This window comes from Arachis duranensis, chromosome 9 (assembly GCF_000817695.3).
Source record: "Arachis duranensis cultivar V14167 chromosome 9, aradu.V14167.gnm2.J7QH, whole genome shotgun sequence".
In the NCBI taxonomy this organism is placed as follows: Eukaryota; Viridiplantae; Streptophyta; class Magnoliopsida; order Fabales; family Fabaceae; genus Arachis; species Arachis duranensis.
In genome coordinates, this window is record NC_029780.3 from 22,526,104 (window position 1) to 22,541,562 (window position 15,459).

Below are 15,459 nucleotides of genomic sequence, written 5' to 3' on the forward strand. Positions count from 1 at the left end.
AGACATGTAAATTATTTTTAAAAATAAAGATATAATAAAATGTGATTAAAATTAATCAATAAAAAATTTAATCACCTAATATTTCTAATAAACATTTTAGACATCAAAATTTTCTATCTAAAATATGTCCTGGTGATCAATGTAAATGCAGAAAGAGTTGTGATGAGGATAAAATCAATATTTTCCCTTTTTGTTTGGCTATAAACCCTTTTTGTTTTTTTGATTGATTGTGGTAAATTTTTCGGACGTGTTTCCTGGCGAGAGACCAGAATAGTACGACGATATTCTCTGGGGGTTAGTGCTTCGTACGATGTTATCTTTTTCTTTTCAATTTTCATTCTGCTGTTTCATTATTTATGCATAGTGATAGTGAATTGAATTCTTATATTAATGTAGTAGCCAGTAGGTGAGTATTTTTCCTTCCCTCGAAGACTTTAGGATAAGGTACTTTGTATACGCGTTTTTCACACCGAATGAACCTTCCCCTAGTCTAATCTCGATCTTAACAATTAATAAATTCAACGTTGAAAAACTTACCTTGGATAAATGTTATGTACATAAACGACAAAATAAAAAAGCATTAGAATAATGATTTTCAGGTTAACTGCCACCGACCCTAGTGGTAGCTGTAGCAAGCAACAATTATCAAGAAAAAAGAAGCATTAGTTTATCAAGCTCAGTGTCACGACCGACTGGCCCTACGTAATTAAGTTCCCACGAAACACCCCAGTGTTGAGGCACGTTGAATCATGATGGACACGTGGCGTTCATGAGAACAAGTGTTAAAATAATAATAATGTTATTTTAAACTAAGTGTTGTTCTAGTGGGATCCATGAAATCCTTTGCGTGTGAAACGAAGGTTATCCATATGTTTGGTGGGACAAATATGCACGTAGAAATGAAGGTGGTGCTACCACGTGGCTCTAGTGGCTAGCTTTTTCCTATTACCAACGGTAGGGAAGTTTTCTGGTTTAGTTAGTTGGTCCAAAATCAAAGGGGCTTAATTAAGAGAAGGATAATGTAGTCAAATATAGTAGAGAGTATTATATTATTATTAGTATGAAAGCACTCTAGTATACAGATTAAGTGATATAGAGAGAGAAAATAAATTCTTTTTATAGTTATTTTTTATTATTTTATTGTTATTCAAAATGTAGGTCCTATTTTTTTCAATCTCTCCTTCATTCCATAAAAAGAAAGATCTATAAACTTATTTTTTTACCATATAATTCACCTATTAGTATTATTATTATATAAGATTTGGGGATAATGTTGAGAGCTTTATGACTCCACCGACCAATGTTTATAGCGCTGGAAAATGACATTTATTTGGTGTTTTAATTTTGAGCTGAAAGTTTGGAGTGGTATCGTACTGTCGTGTGGAGAAAGGATGGAGAGGACTATTTCCTATTTTGAGAAAAAAAAAAATTGACCGACATATATCATTATCATCAAGACATGACCAGGAAATAATAAATCCTTTTGATAGAATATTCCGCCGGATTCCTTATTATTCCTTTTTGTTTCCTTTTTTTATGGACTGAACTTTCAGCTTAAATATTTTTGGTAACTCTGAACTTTGATTTCCCTTTTCTAAGGATCTACCTTTTTTTTCTGTCATTGCCTATATACCAGGAAAAAGGGCCGAGGCCCAACTTATGGTAAGGTTAGAAGAAGTGTTGCTTGCTCGTTTCCATTCTCTTCATTGGGCCTTGGCTGCTTCTCCGCTGATAGGCTAGCCGAGTTAGGAGCTGTTCAACCGATGTCGGCGTCTCGTCGTGGTTCGTGTGTCGCCGCCTTCTTGGCCTCATCACGCCGGCTCAGTCAAGCAGAAGCAGAAGCCGAAGCCGCCAGCAACTCGCCCTTGGTTCGGACGTCGTCGTCCTTCCTGCTTTTTGGCCTCGCCATCGCCGTCTACTCACTGGTCTCGTCGCCAAGTGAGTCCCTGCCTTCCCCTGTTGTTCCCTCTTTTTCAATTTTCCCCTTGTCCTTGTCTTCTCTATTTCACAGCTTCTTGCCTTCTCTAACTAATTAACTAATGTTGCTGTAAATCGTCACTGAATTTTAATCATGTTCTGATAAAATTAATACACTACTGTTGATACCATAATTATGAAAAATACGGAGTCCTGTGTTGTCTTAGTTTGTATGCCAACGAATTTCTGTGAAAATGTATTATCTCTGTGAAAATATATTAGCTAGTCCTGTAGAACGAAGTTAGGCAACATGCCACTTGGAGTTCAACACTTGAATTTCTGTGAAAATATCAAAATATAGAATTTGGAATTTAAACCAGTAGCGATAAATGAGGTTAGGTGATATGTAGTTCTGATACTTTTAAATTTGATTATTATGGGATAAGCATTGCTTTGTTTGAAATCCCGTGAGTTTAATGAGTTTGTTTTAGGTAATTACTTTGAGATTTATTTCCTGATGTCAAGACTTTGTTTTGATGCTTTTTATTTTCCCTTTACCTATGCTTGGGTGTTTTGGGAAAGTACAACTAAAAAAAAAAAAGTTTTTAAGTTGGACTTGATTTTTGGATTGCATTATCTGATTAAGAAACATGCTGAATACCACCCCTTGGACTTGATTTCTGGATTGCGTTATCTTTTGCTCTCGTGTTCATTTAAGCTAAGAATATATTTTGTACTAGTGACTAGTTTATTAATTATTATCTATTTTTGCATTATTATTTATATTTAAGAATTGATACTTGATTATTATTAATGTGTTTCTGAAGACAAGCATTTTAAATTCTAATTTTAATTTTATTTTTATAATTTTATATTTTTATTTAATTGTGACCGGGTTAGCCGATTCAACTTGTAAGCCATTGGTGGAACCAGTGACCCAATGACCTGTCATATGACCGGTTTGGTTATGATTCGGTTTTGATGGCTATGTTTGAGACTTGAGAGTTGCTTCATAAAACTATGAAAATATGAGGCTTTAATTGATTTTGAATTTCTATGTATTTTTTAATTTACAAAGAGAGCATGTTTTTATTATTGTGTGTTTATTTATAATTTAATATTACTGGTTTAACCTCTAGTCTGGTAACATGAATGGTTTGATGTTTGGTTTGATTTTCAGAACCTTGCATAACACACACACAGGTGTCAGCCAACCATAAACCTCCCCACGGATCTGCTCTGCCTCCTGCTGCATTTTGTTTCTGTTTCTGCTTCTTATTCTGCTTCCCTTCAGTGTGCTTCCCTTCAGCCCTTCTGGCCTTGTTCTGCTTCTGGTATGCGCTTGCCGTCACAACGTCTACCAGTGGCTGCTCTCCCTTGGTTCTGTAAAGGCATGGTTTTCTACCTTTTACATGCCATTTTCTTGTGTTTATTACTTAATTCCTGAAGGTTGGTTCATGTTAAATTGATTCATGACACCCCCACAGAATCTTTTATTTTCTATTTTTTTCCTGATGTTTTGTTCGCCCTCAGTTCTTTGGATTTGTTTCTTTTTTTTCCCTGCAATTTACATAAACTTTTTCTGAAATTGTTGTCTGATTCTGTTGTTGCTTTTGGTATTATGTTACTATAATACTCTGATTTTGTTGTACTTGTTATTTTGTTTAAATGAGACTGATTGAGTTGTGAAGAGACTTTCATGCTTTAGGTGGCACTACACAATTTAATTTTGTTTTTGTAATTTTTTTTGTTTTTCTAACTAAAAGTGATAGATCAGTCTTAGTATGATGTAATTTTGCATGTTACTATCTTAGTGGGGTTTAAATTTTGAAAGCCTTCATCAGACAGCTGAAAGTGTTAAAGAGAAGATCTTTTGGTTCGCACGGAGGCTGAAAGGAAGTGGTTTTGTACCCCTGAAACTTTTGAAGGAAATGGACAAATTTGTGCATGCTTGTTCCTTTCTCATCTAGTTTTGGACAATGCTTTTATTTTCATTCAATTTCTTTTTTCAAGCATTTGAAAAAATCTTTGCTGAAGAGCTTGTAATTTTGTAGTTTCTTTTCCTTTACATGGATCATGGTTAATTATGCTCCAATATTTAATTCTAATAAGAGTGTATTGCCCAATTGAATGTTAACATTTATAGTTAACAAACTAACACCTCAATGCAACAATTACTCCTATATTGCCAATTTTCTACTTGATATTGTTTGTGTTTACTTTTGGTTAGTATTATTCTTAGGCCATAATAGGAGGGCACATAAGTTTTTTTGGGTTGAATGCTCACCCCTATGGCCCTATCCATGTCTTGACAAAAGGGTGCATTTGTGTTAGTCGGGCAATATCTAATGTATAATGACATCAAATTTTCATGGACATAGATCAATGTTTTGTTTGTTATCATACAATGCAATGGAAGTTGATTTATATGGTTGACCTTAAAAATGAATAAGGTTTACATGTTGCTATTTGAATCTACCCTGTTATTATTCTTACATGGTTTTCTAATATTGCATATTAGTTGTGATGTTGATAGTTTCACTTGTTATAATCTTATCCTTTTTTTTTCAAAAAAAAAATAGGGTTCTAACATTGTTTATCTTTAAATATAATTTTTAGCAGGGGTTGGGATCTTTCATTTCTCGATTTGATCATCACTATAAAGAACACCTGATCTTTCATATTAGTTGTGATGTTGATTTTGCTTGTTATAATCTTATCCTCTTCTCTTTTTTCAATAAAAAAGAAGGGTTCTAAATTTATCTTTAAATAATTTTTAGCAGGGGTTGGGATCTTTCATTTATCGATTTGATCATCACTATAAGGAACACCTCATGGGAGGATTGAGAACTATGGTTAGGAGGGATAAAGATAGCAGGTTGGAGGTTGAATGTTTGATCTGGCTTTGCTCCCTTTCAGAGCTTGAGATTGTAAGGATTTTGTTCATCGTCTTTAAGGATAATATCATTGTTCTCTTTTACTTTAGATTCTCATTGTGTGTTTATTTTTGTTGAGTTATGTTTTTCACGAGAAAATAGGTGTCAAGGTAGAGCTCTCGTGTTTAAGTTAAAAATTTTGAATATTTTTAGTAATTGTCATAATCGGTAAATTCCTGTCGGCATATCTTATTTTGGTAACTCATTGTGATTTGACAAAGTTTTATATTGGCTATCAAAATATCCTCCTTTTTTTTTGGTAGAAATAATTATAGATTATTAAAAAATATGGAAGAAAGTACATGTGACTAAGATGAGGTATTCTTAAGAGAAAGTAAAAAATGGACTTGTATCGAGTTGGATAATAGTGAGTTGAAATGTTTTTCATAGAGAGCCTGCCATTTTGACTGGGTTTTGTATGCAAATCCAGTCCATGAGATTTGATTGGTTTTGTCGTTGACTCATCGTGTCTGATAACTAGAGTGTGCCCTGCCACTTCTGGTTCCAGGTTAAGACTTGTTATGGAAGTTCTTTATAATGATATTCAAAGTTTGGCATTTTTGCAGGATATGTTAATTAGCTTGAAGTTGCTGATCTTTCAGCGTGCAAAAACGATAGGCTATGCTGACCTGGCTAAGAAATTCAACCTTAAGATTATTCGAGCCATTGGTATGACTTTGTTACTCAAGATCATGCTTTTCTGTATTCTTATATGTGCACTGTTCCTTGATTATGCATTCAGTTTTCCTATGCTTCTATTGAGTTGATTTATATATCTTCTTTTTCTTGTTCCATCTTTTTATATAATACATACTGTTTACTTAAGTTGAGGCAGGATTCAAGTATTTTTATTATATTTTGCATTATTACTATGTTTTTCTTTTGGAAAACAAAAAAAGAAATATAGAAAGAGAAAAAAACATATCTGTAGAGTAGGACTTTGTGTAGCCTCCTTTAAGGGTCTGGCTCAGATTTTTCTAAGTATGTCTGTGTGTAATAGGAATTGATTAAGTTAATCATTTAACAAGACTTTTGCATGCATCTCTTGAAATAATTGAAGGACTATAACCTCTATCCTGACTTCTCCATATTTATAAGTTGAATAGCTTAATGGTGAGAATTAATAAATCATAAGTCTTCTTGATTTGGTCAAGTTATTTAGAATAGCAACAAATTGGTTTTTGCGGTATTACTTGTAACTAAGTACAAGTCCTTAATAACAAGTTCCTGAATATCATTCCAGTTTTGCTAGTACTTAGGTAAATATGTGTACTAGCTACTCAAACTGTTTGGTTATATTAATTTTCTGACTATCATTGGTTCTCGATGCAGCTGTTGTTTTGATGGAACATCTTAAGGAAGAGTTAAAAGATTTATTGCTTGTTGCAGATACGGATAAATCTGCGTCTTTTTTGGATGCTTGTAAACTATTGAAATGTTATAAGGAGGGTACTACAACTTTTGAAGAGCTAATTACAGACATCGGTACTGATATACAAGCATATTTGAGGAGGTACGTTCCAAACATTTGTATTTCTGAGAACTTACCAAATATAGTGAAACTATGGTAATTTATCTACCAAACAGATTTTGAAAGGTGAATTTGTAGTTAACAAAGTTGATGTATGTTGATATTAACATTGAAAGTTTGGTGCTGAATGCTAGTGCTGTGTCTCCAGTGGATATAGAGGATGACTCTAAATGATGTACAATAATTAATCAGTATAGTTATCTTCTATGAAGCATGGACACTTCGCTGAGTTGCCATGTCCATCTGTCGGACACATTTCGGACACGACACTCACCGACACTCGTCCGACATGCGTGTCTGCTGTGTCCAACCTGCATCTTAATAAAAAATAAAAATTTTTTCACCGGACACGCTTGGACATACCTAAATACCATCACGTATCAGTGTGTCCAGTCTTATTCTTAACACATATTATTGAAATAAATATAGATATAGCATATATTATTATTTATTAAAAACAAAAAATATTTTAAATACTTGATATAATTAAAATAAGACATTAAAAATAATTAAAAAAATTTATATTTTAATATCAATAAAATATCAAAATATCATTACAACTTATCTAAAAAATACTTTATATTTTATATGTATGCGTGTCCCCGTGTCTTATATGATTTTAAAATTCGTGTGTCGGCGTGTTCTGTTTCATGTCGTATCGTGTCCCGTGTCCGTATGTGCATCATAGGTTATCTTACTAGTTAGTAATGGATAAATAGAAAGTTATGCAGTTGTTCATTGAATCTTGATAGCAGTTATGCAGTTGTTCATTGAATCTTGATAGCAGTGAAAGATGCACACGACATTTGCCTACAAGCAAATTTAATAACCATTACTAACCAAGCACTAATTACTTGGATGTCTGACCTAATTATTACTTGTAGTATGTAGGATCACTTTAATATATATTCATTTTCTACGTAGACACTTGCCTTCCTCGATACCATATTTGATAAGTATCTGAGGATAGGAAACGTAGAAAGCACCAATACAATTGTGAGTGGAGACATTGACAAGATAGAAAAATTGTTTTTAAGTTTTCTATTAGACAAAAGATTGGAGAATTTTTTTTTTTTCTAGGATAGATACATTTTGCCATCTATTTTCTCGTCCAAGCAAGTTTTGTCTTTCCCGATATCTCTATAGTTTTGTTCGAAGACGTTACCGAATGGGATCTTACTTCTGATGGTAGCGTTTGTTTCCTCATTTGGCCATTATACCTTGTGCATCTTATGCTTCCTATTGGGGTATGTAACGTAAACATTAGTATCTTGATTTGTTTGTACAGACCATCAACGTACAAAAGAGAGGAGGAGAAAGATGAAAGAAAGTAGTAGAAGATTATGGTGTTCTTGATGACCTGAAACTTACAAGCTTACTTATGGCAGAAGTTGAGTTCGACTTTTCTCATTGGCGGATGCACACATTTTTTTTTTTTGTAGGTTTTCTACTTTTTTTCCCCCTTCGGGGTCATATTCATAAATTGATTGTATTAATCTATTTTATAGCTGATATTTTATAGCTGACATTGCTGGAGCAAACTAGCAGAAGAATTTTGAATATTATTCTTAGAAGAGGTAATATTGGTTATTGGGAGTTTTTGGCTTTGGATTTCATATACTTACCTTATTAGGATTTTTCTTTTTATAAATTGATTTATTGATATATGTCCTTCTAAAAATGATCATTTTAGATGTACATCAATATCAATTATCAAAGTTGAATACTAGTATAAAATATATGTTAAAATATAAAATACATATTAAAAATGAGTTAAACAATACATGTATTTATATATAAATATATGATAATTGATTTTGGTAGTTGATTTTAGAATGTAAATAATATTTTTGTTGTAAATATTTATCTTTTTTTTTTTATTTATCACATCTCGTTTTGATATTAATATACATATCTTCTTGTCAATGCTAACAAAATAAAGCCGTGTTTGCAGTATGTTGAGTTGATCTATTAAGGTAAATTGGTATAATTTGTTACTATTTGGATTTTATTAATTTAAATTTTATTTTTAAAACTAATCCAATTTTATTCAAAAGATTTTAATTTGTACTGTATTGATTTATTTATTTTTAAATTGATTATGATTCAAACTATTGATATTTGGATTGGATTGATTTGTACCTTATCAAAATATTCAGTTTAAAATTAAGGTAATCTAACAAAAATTGATGAATCCAACAAAAAAAAACGAAAATAATCAAAAGATTGTGTTCTTGTAATTTTTTCATCGGTTCAGTTTTGGTTTTGGCTGAAAAATCTAAACTAAATCAAACCGAATTGGTATACCACAAAACTCTAAATTACCCTAACTCTACTGTTCTCCTATACACTATATAGAACACACATTCACCTTCAGCCAGCGTCGCAAACCTCACGTCCTCACCCTTAGTCTCCACTCTACTACTTAGACCTCTTCACTCCTCAGTCACAACCCTTCGTCTTCCACCCTCCTCTACTATTTGTCGACCGCTGTAAAACTCAAAATATTTACAACAATTCCTTGATTTAAGGGTTGGTTTAATGGGCTGAAACTTTTAAAGTTATGAATTAAGGAATTCGTGGTTATGATTTGAATATGGTAGAATTTTCCAAGCGTGAGAATATAATTGTAATTGTTCTCGAGAACATGAGTATCGGTGTCATGATTAATTGTATACGTCTATGTCAGCCAAGTATGGCCAACGAAAAAAATAAAGACGTAAAAATGATAAAAAAATTCTAATACCATGTCATGAACCCACTCATCCCAAAAACGTAATTTGACAGGACAATGTAACACTAATGGTCATATCTCTAATACTTTCTAAACTTCCATTGTACACATTGTACGCTTAGGTCATTGGCTCCCTATACTTTCTCAAAAAAATATTTTAAATACAAAACGAAAGAGATATCTTAAAATTTTTTTACCCTAGATAAGGTCAATAGATGAAAAGACAAAATTGCCCTTTCATGCATTTAGAGAGGCTCGTGTCTCTTTCTCTCTTTCGTTAAAAGGAACCTTTTTTATACATTAGAGAACGAGATTGAGTGAAGAGAGAAAAAATACTATTCAGTTCCACCTTTAAATTCATTTTTTTCATAAATTAGAGCTCAACTCGTTTGCAACTAGTGATTCTCTCGCCTTCCTCTTCGTTTTTATACAACTTATGGTAAGTAATCATGAGAACTCTACTCTATTTTTTCATTTCTATTGTTTTATTTTTGAGTAAAAGAACTCAACACAATAAAGTGGAACAACAAAAGTAAAAGTGTTAAATATCCAAAAACTAAGAACTCAATTCATAGTCATCTTTGACATTGCCATCAACAACTATTGAGATGAACACTAGTTCACTTTTTATAACTCATAAGCGACTTATTAATAACATTCGCTACTCCTGCTTTTTGACTCCTGAATATTTTGTTATTTCTTTCCATCCATGTATTTCAGATAATAGGAAAAAATCTAATTAACCACCTTTTACGTTCTTCTATTTTTAGTGGCACTGATGTCCAACTCTCAAAATGTTGTTTAATTCTCCCTGGAATAGCCCATAATCTAGCATAGGCAAGCAACCATGCACATCACGCTTGCTAAGTAAACTCAACCAACAAACAAGTGATGAATATTGTCAACATCATTTTTACATAATATACATATTATCATTCTGATTAATAACGCCTAATCTACATAATCTCTCCTTAGTATTAACTCTACCTACTAATACAAACTAAGTGAATAACTCAATTTGTGGTGGTACTAGACCTCAAAATAGAATTAGTAAAGCTATAGCTTGTAATATCCTCTAGGAGAGTTTTCACCTACAAAACCTGTACAAATGAGTTGTAGAATAAATGCCTGATTTATCAAATTTTCATACAAGTTGATCCTCTCTCTTAGTCGTTAATTTGACTGACTGTAGAACTCTATGAAGTTAGTTAACTAGTTCCAATTCCCATTAGAATAGTTCCCTCCTCTACTGAAAATTTCATATCCACTCTAACCCATACAACAATCCACAATCTCCTATAATATATCCATTTTGGTTTGAGATTGAGAAAAGTCTTGAAAAAATATTTTTCAAGATACTACCTAGCAACCAGTTGTCCTCCGAGAACTGGATACTTCTGCCATTCCCTACCTCCAAAGACAGTCCTCTGCTAATCTTATCTTTCACCTCCTGTTCCTTTATTTGTAATTGACATATATCCTTTCGTGGACCCTCTCTTGTAGGTATAGACTGATAAGAAAACAACATATTATGATTTAAATTATAGCAAGAACACACAATCTTTTTTTATAATGAACAATCTTTCTTTGAGAACCATCACTACCACTTAAATAAGAGGGCAATATTTGGAAGCACTGCATCTCCCACTCCCAACCCTCCTAACCTTTTTGGAACTTGCACTATTTCCCACTTCACTAAGAGTATCCCATACTTGCCATTTTCATTACTTAGAAAAGACATCGGTGAAGTAGGTTGATCCTTTCTGGACCTTCCGTAAATATTATTTTCCCTTAGATGTTAGAGTTCTAACTTCGAGTAATCGGAATTTTACCAAGTTACTTTTATATTTCATTTTTAGTCCAACTTGTTTTGAGGTCGGTCCACGAACTGCTTACATAATTTCTTACACTAATTTGTACCTCGTCGCTTCATCTCGCCAATCATGTAGGTCGGGCAATGATTTTTAGAGTTTTTCTAGCTTAAATTAATGTGTTTGAAATGGAAAATCTGGTAGAAAAATATTTTATTATTAAGAGAGAAAAGGTTTACATAAATTTGTTTGATACTAAGGATTTTTTATAATCCTTAGCCCTTGCTATGATGCCTCGTTAAAATCTCCTTCAGAAAATTCCTTTTCGAAAAAAAAATCATGAAGTTAGGAAAAATAGTACTCCAAAGAGCATGGCATGCTTCTCTAGCTACAATACCTTTTCAAGTTACATGCATGCCACACCCTAAGGAGCTCATTCCCTTTCAAGTCAGACACCTTATAGCAACCTTTTCCTAAGACTTCGATGACCTTGTAAGATCCCTTCCAGTTTGCAGCCAGTTTTCTCTCACCCGACTTTTGAACCTTGATGTCACTTCGGAATAATATGAGGTCATTCGTGGTGAAACTTCTTCTGATGACTTTCTGGTTGTTCATAAGGCCATCCTTTGTTTCAATGCTTCTTCTTTTATCCGAGATTTTTCTCAGACTTTTGGGAGGAGGTCGAGCTCTTCCTTGTATGCTAGGACATTGATCACATCATCATAAAATCTAACTCTTGAAGATTCCTCAGCAATCTCTATAAGAATCATGACCTCTACACCATAAGCAAGTCGAAAGAGTGATTCCCATATTGTTAAGTTGGGACTTGTCCGATATATCTACAAAACTTGAGGAAGCTCTTCTGCTCATGCTCCCTTTGCCTCTTGTAGTTGGCATTTTAACCCAGTCAATATGACTTTCTTTGCAGCTTTACCTTGTCCGTTGGCCTGAGGGTGTTCTATCAATGTGAATTAGTGTTTGATCTTGAGGCTGGTAACCAAGTTCCTAAAAGTTGAGTCGGTGAGCTGAGTTCCATTGTCCGTGGTGATGGAGCGTGGAACTCCAAATTGGGTGATAATGTTCTTATAGAGAAATTTTTGACTTCTTTAAGATATTCGATTATAGGAGTCATCCACCCTAGGCTTTGGTTGGATATGGTCATTGTCTCTGACTTGTCTTCTCCATTCGATACTGATGGTGCATAGAGAGTTTCCTGGATCTCGCTACTATTGTTGCCCCTGGCTTGGTACTGGCTAACTTAGAGAGGGCATTTGCTTGGGCATTAGATTCCCGTGCTATATGTCGGACGTCCCTTTCTGAGAAATGTGCTAATTATTCTCGTACTTCTTCCAGGTACTTCTTTGTGCTAGGATCCTTAGCTTGATAAGTGCCGTTAACTTAGCAGGTGATCACTTGAGAGTAACTAAATACTACCAATCTTTCTACCCCTATTTTTTTTAGCCAGCTTTAAGCCAGCAAGCAAGACTTCATATTCTGGTTGATTATTAGAAGTGGAAAAGTCAAACTTTAGTGATAGTTTAATCCGAGTTCTTTATTCATTTTCTAGGATAACTCCTGCCCCACTCATGCCTTTGTTAGACGATCCATCTGCATACATATTCCAAATTGACGGGTTTCACTGGGTTTCAGTGCATTCTGTCACAAAGTCGACTAAATATTGGGATTTGATAGCTGTCCGCGTTTCATATATTAAGTCAAACTCAGATAGTTCTACAGTCCATTGTAACACCCTTCCTGCAATGTCCGTCTTTTGTAAAATATGCTTCATGGGTTGATTAGTTTGAACCTTAATAGTGTGAGCTTGAAAGTAAGGTCGGAGCCTTTTGGAAGTGATGATAAGTGCATATGTGAACTTTTCTATCTTTTGATAGTTTAGTTCTTCTCCCTGTAAGGCTTTGCTTCTAAAGTAGATGGTTGTTGTCTGTGTTCATCTTCTCGGACCAGGACTGAGGCCATAGCACGACTTGCTACTGCTAGGTAGAGGACAAGCTCTTCTCTTGGAGCAGGTCGGGTGAGGATTGGGGGGTTGGCTTAGGAATGTTTTAAAGTTTTGGACGGCTTGTTCACATTCCTAAGTCCATTAAAATTAGTTCCTTTTTTAAGGATTGGGAACAAGGGTAAAGACTTCAAATACGATCCTGCTAGAAACCTGGACAATGCAGCCAACCTCCTATTTAATTGTTAAATTTTCTTGAGACAAGTTGGGCTTTTCATCTCCAATATCATTGTGCACTTATCTAGGTTGGCCTCAATGTCTCTTTGAGTGAGCTTGAAGCCTAAAAACTTTCCAACTTCCCTTGTAAAGGTGTATTTTGAAGGATTTAACCTCATCCCATGCTTTCTTATTTTGGAGAATCGATGAGCGGATATTTTATACGCTTTTTGGCATCATTTTCATATAGTTTTTAGCAGATTTTATTTAGTTTTTATTGAGTTTTTATAGGTTTTAGTGTTAAATTCACATTTTTGGATTCTACTATGAGTTTTTGTATTTTTGTACAATTTTAGGTATTTTTTGGCTGAAATTGAGGAGCTGGAGCAAAAGTCTGATTTAGAGACAGAGAAAGCACTGCAGATGCTGTCCGGATCTGACCTACCTGCACTCGGAAGAGGTATAATAGTTTATACTTTGCTTCAGATTTGAAGGCCCAAAACTGGCGTCCAACGCCAGCTTCCTGCCCTTTTCCAGGCGTCCAGCGCCCAAAGAGCAGAGACCAGCGTCCAAACGCCCAATGAGGACCCCCTAGCTAGCGTTCAATGCCCTAGGAGCCTCGTAGCACGTGGATCTCATCAAAGCTCAGGCCAAACACTCACCAAGTGGGCCCCATAAGTGAATTTTAGCACTAAATAGACTGTTTTACCCTTACTAGTCGTCTGTTTAGTATTTAAAGTGTATTTTACATAATCGTTAAAACAACATATGAGAGAACAGCGATTATTTCGAGTTTTACTTTGTATTTTACATTAGTATGAGTTTCTAAACTTCCTAGGGTGAGGGGAGGAGCCCTGCTGAGTCCTATGAATTAATAAAAGTATTACTATTTCTCTTCGATTCGTGTTTGATTAATTCTAAGATGTATATTCGTAATTGAATGTGGTGAATAGGATGATCAGTAACAACCAGCTCTGTTCATCACATTAAGACGAACGTGCCTGACAAATACCGCGTCTACATGGGTTCAGAGTGTGTCTTTCATCGAACAATGATGAACCACCAGGTTGAATATACGTCTTTCAGACGGCTAATCCATGACTTCGTTGGGGACTTCTCGAGACATCAGTTCAGCCAATTTATGGGGAGATTATGGTCTCTGTGGTAGAGGCTAGAACCCAAGGTGCAGCATTCTCTGATCTGGAAGATCTGACCTTGTCTGTGGCGTTTTGAGTAGGATCATTAAGGAGAATGGACTGTAGGAGCTTCACCCTCAACCTGGGGTTCAGATCTGGAGGAGTATTGGCAGCTGCTCAAACTAGTGTCAATCACATATAGCCTACCATTGAAGAAATCACTCCCAAGCAAAGAAGACAGTAATACCAGAGTTAATTCAGAAAGACAAAGCTACTCTAAGGCTTAACCCTATTCCTATTAGTATTTTCTACCCATTTTGCTTTATTCCTATTACTGCTTTTAATCCTAATACAAACTCCATATATGACATAAAATCAACAACCTTCTAATCTACCTGACTAAGACTTGCAAGATAACCATAGCTTGCTTCAAACCGCAATCCTCGTGGGATCGACCCTGACTCGCTTAGGTATTACTTGGATGACCCAGTGCACTTGCTGGTACATTTGTATGAAAGTGTGGGGTTCGCGTACACCAAGTTTTTGGCATTGTTGCTGGAGATTGTTGAGTTTGGACAAACTGAAGGATTGTCTTGCTCTATAGATCAGGTAATTTATTTTATTTTATTTTATTGTTTTTTATTTTTATTTTCTTCCTCTTCAATTTTTGAAAATTTCAAAACTTTTTCAAAAAATATTTTTATTTTCTTTGTTTAATCTTTGTTCTTTGTTTGAGTCTTGTGTTCTTGTTCTTATTCTTGTTGAGTTTTTTGAAAAATTTAAGTCTTTCTTTCAAAAAACTTTCAAAAATAGTTTCTTGGTTTGAGTCTTTTTATTTACTTTTCAAAAAAATATTTCAAAAATATTTTCCTTTTGGCCTTAATCTTAATCTTTCTATTCAAGTCTTTTTGTTTATGTTCTTGGTTATTTTTCGTTTTCTTTGGGACTTTCTTTCAATTTTTTTTTCAAAAATAGTTGCTTTGTTTAAATCTTGTGTCAAGTTTTTAAGTTTGGTGTCTTCTTGTTATTTTTCTTTTGATTTTTGAAAATTGTGTTTTGATTTTCTAAAAATTTTTAAGTTTGGTGTTCTTTTTATGTTCTTGTGTTCTTTAAGTCTTGTTCTTTGTGTTGTTGTTAGTCTTCACAGTGTTCTTGAGTCTTTTTTGTGTTTTGATCTTAAAATTTTTTAAGTTTGGTGTCTCTTTGTGTTTTCCCTCCAAA

At 34.1% G+C, this 15,459-nt stretch overlaps 1 protein-coding gene across 4 annotated transcripts; it reads left to right on the forward strand.

Moving 5' to 3' along the window:
• Positions 1 to 1,774: 1,774 nt before the first annotated feature.
• LOC107465129 (uncharacterized) lies at positions 1,775 to 8,000 on the forward strand. 4 transcript variants are annotated; one of them, XM_016084120.3, is made up of 6 exons: positions 1,775 to 1,938; positions 3,098 to 3,308; positions 4,701 to 4,847; positions 5,420 to 5,522; positions 6,186 to 6,366; positions 7,673 to 8,000. In XM_016084120.3, exons 3-6 carry the CDS (start codon positions 4,752 to 4,754, stop codon positions 7,716 to 7,718), a joined length of 426 nt encoding a protein of 141 aa, XP_015939606.1. In that variant the 5' UTR covers positions 1,775 to 1,938; positions 3,098 to 3,308; positions 4,701 to 4,751; the 3' UTR covers positions 7,719 to 8,000. The 4 variants fall into 4 exon arrangements, with proteins under 4 accessions (XP_015939606.1, XP_015939607.1, XP_052109740.1 ...); XM_016084121.3 differs by having other exon boundaries at positions 6,243 to 6,366; XM_052253780.1 differs by lacking the exon at positions 1,775 to 1,938 and having other exon boundaries at positions 3,299 to 3,366.
• The last annotated feature ends 7,459 nt before the right edge of the window (positions 8,001 to 15,459 follow it).

What these genes read in the sequence shown, in the direction of transcription:
- LOC107465129 (XM_016084120.3), top strand. Translation starts at nt 4,752, where the DNA reads ATGGGAGGATTGAGAACTATGGTTAGGAGGGATAAAGATAGCAGGTTG. An exon ending in CCCTTTCAGAGCTTGAGATT is followed by an intron (nt 4,848 to 5,419) that starts GTAAGGATTTTG and finishes GCATTTTTGCAG; the next exon opens with GATATGTTAATTAGCTTGAA. An exon ending in ATACAAGCATATTTGAGGAG is followed by an intron (nt 6,367 to 7,672) that starts GTACGTTCCAAA and finishes TTGTTTGTACAG; the next exon opens with ACCATCAACGTACAAAAGAG.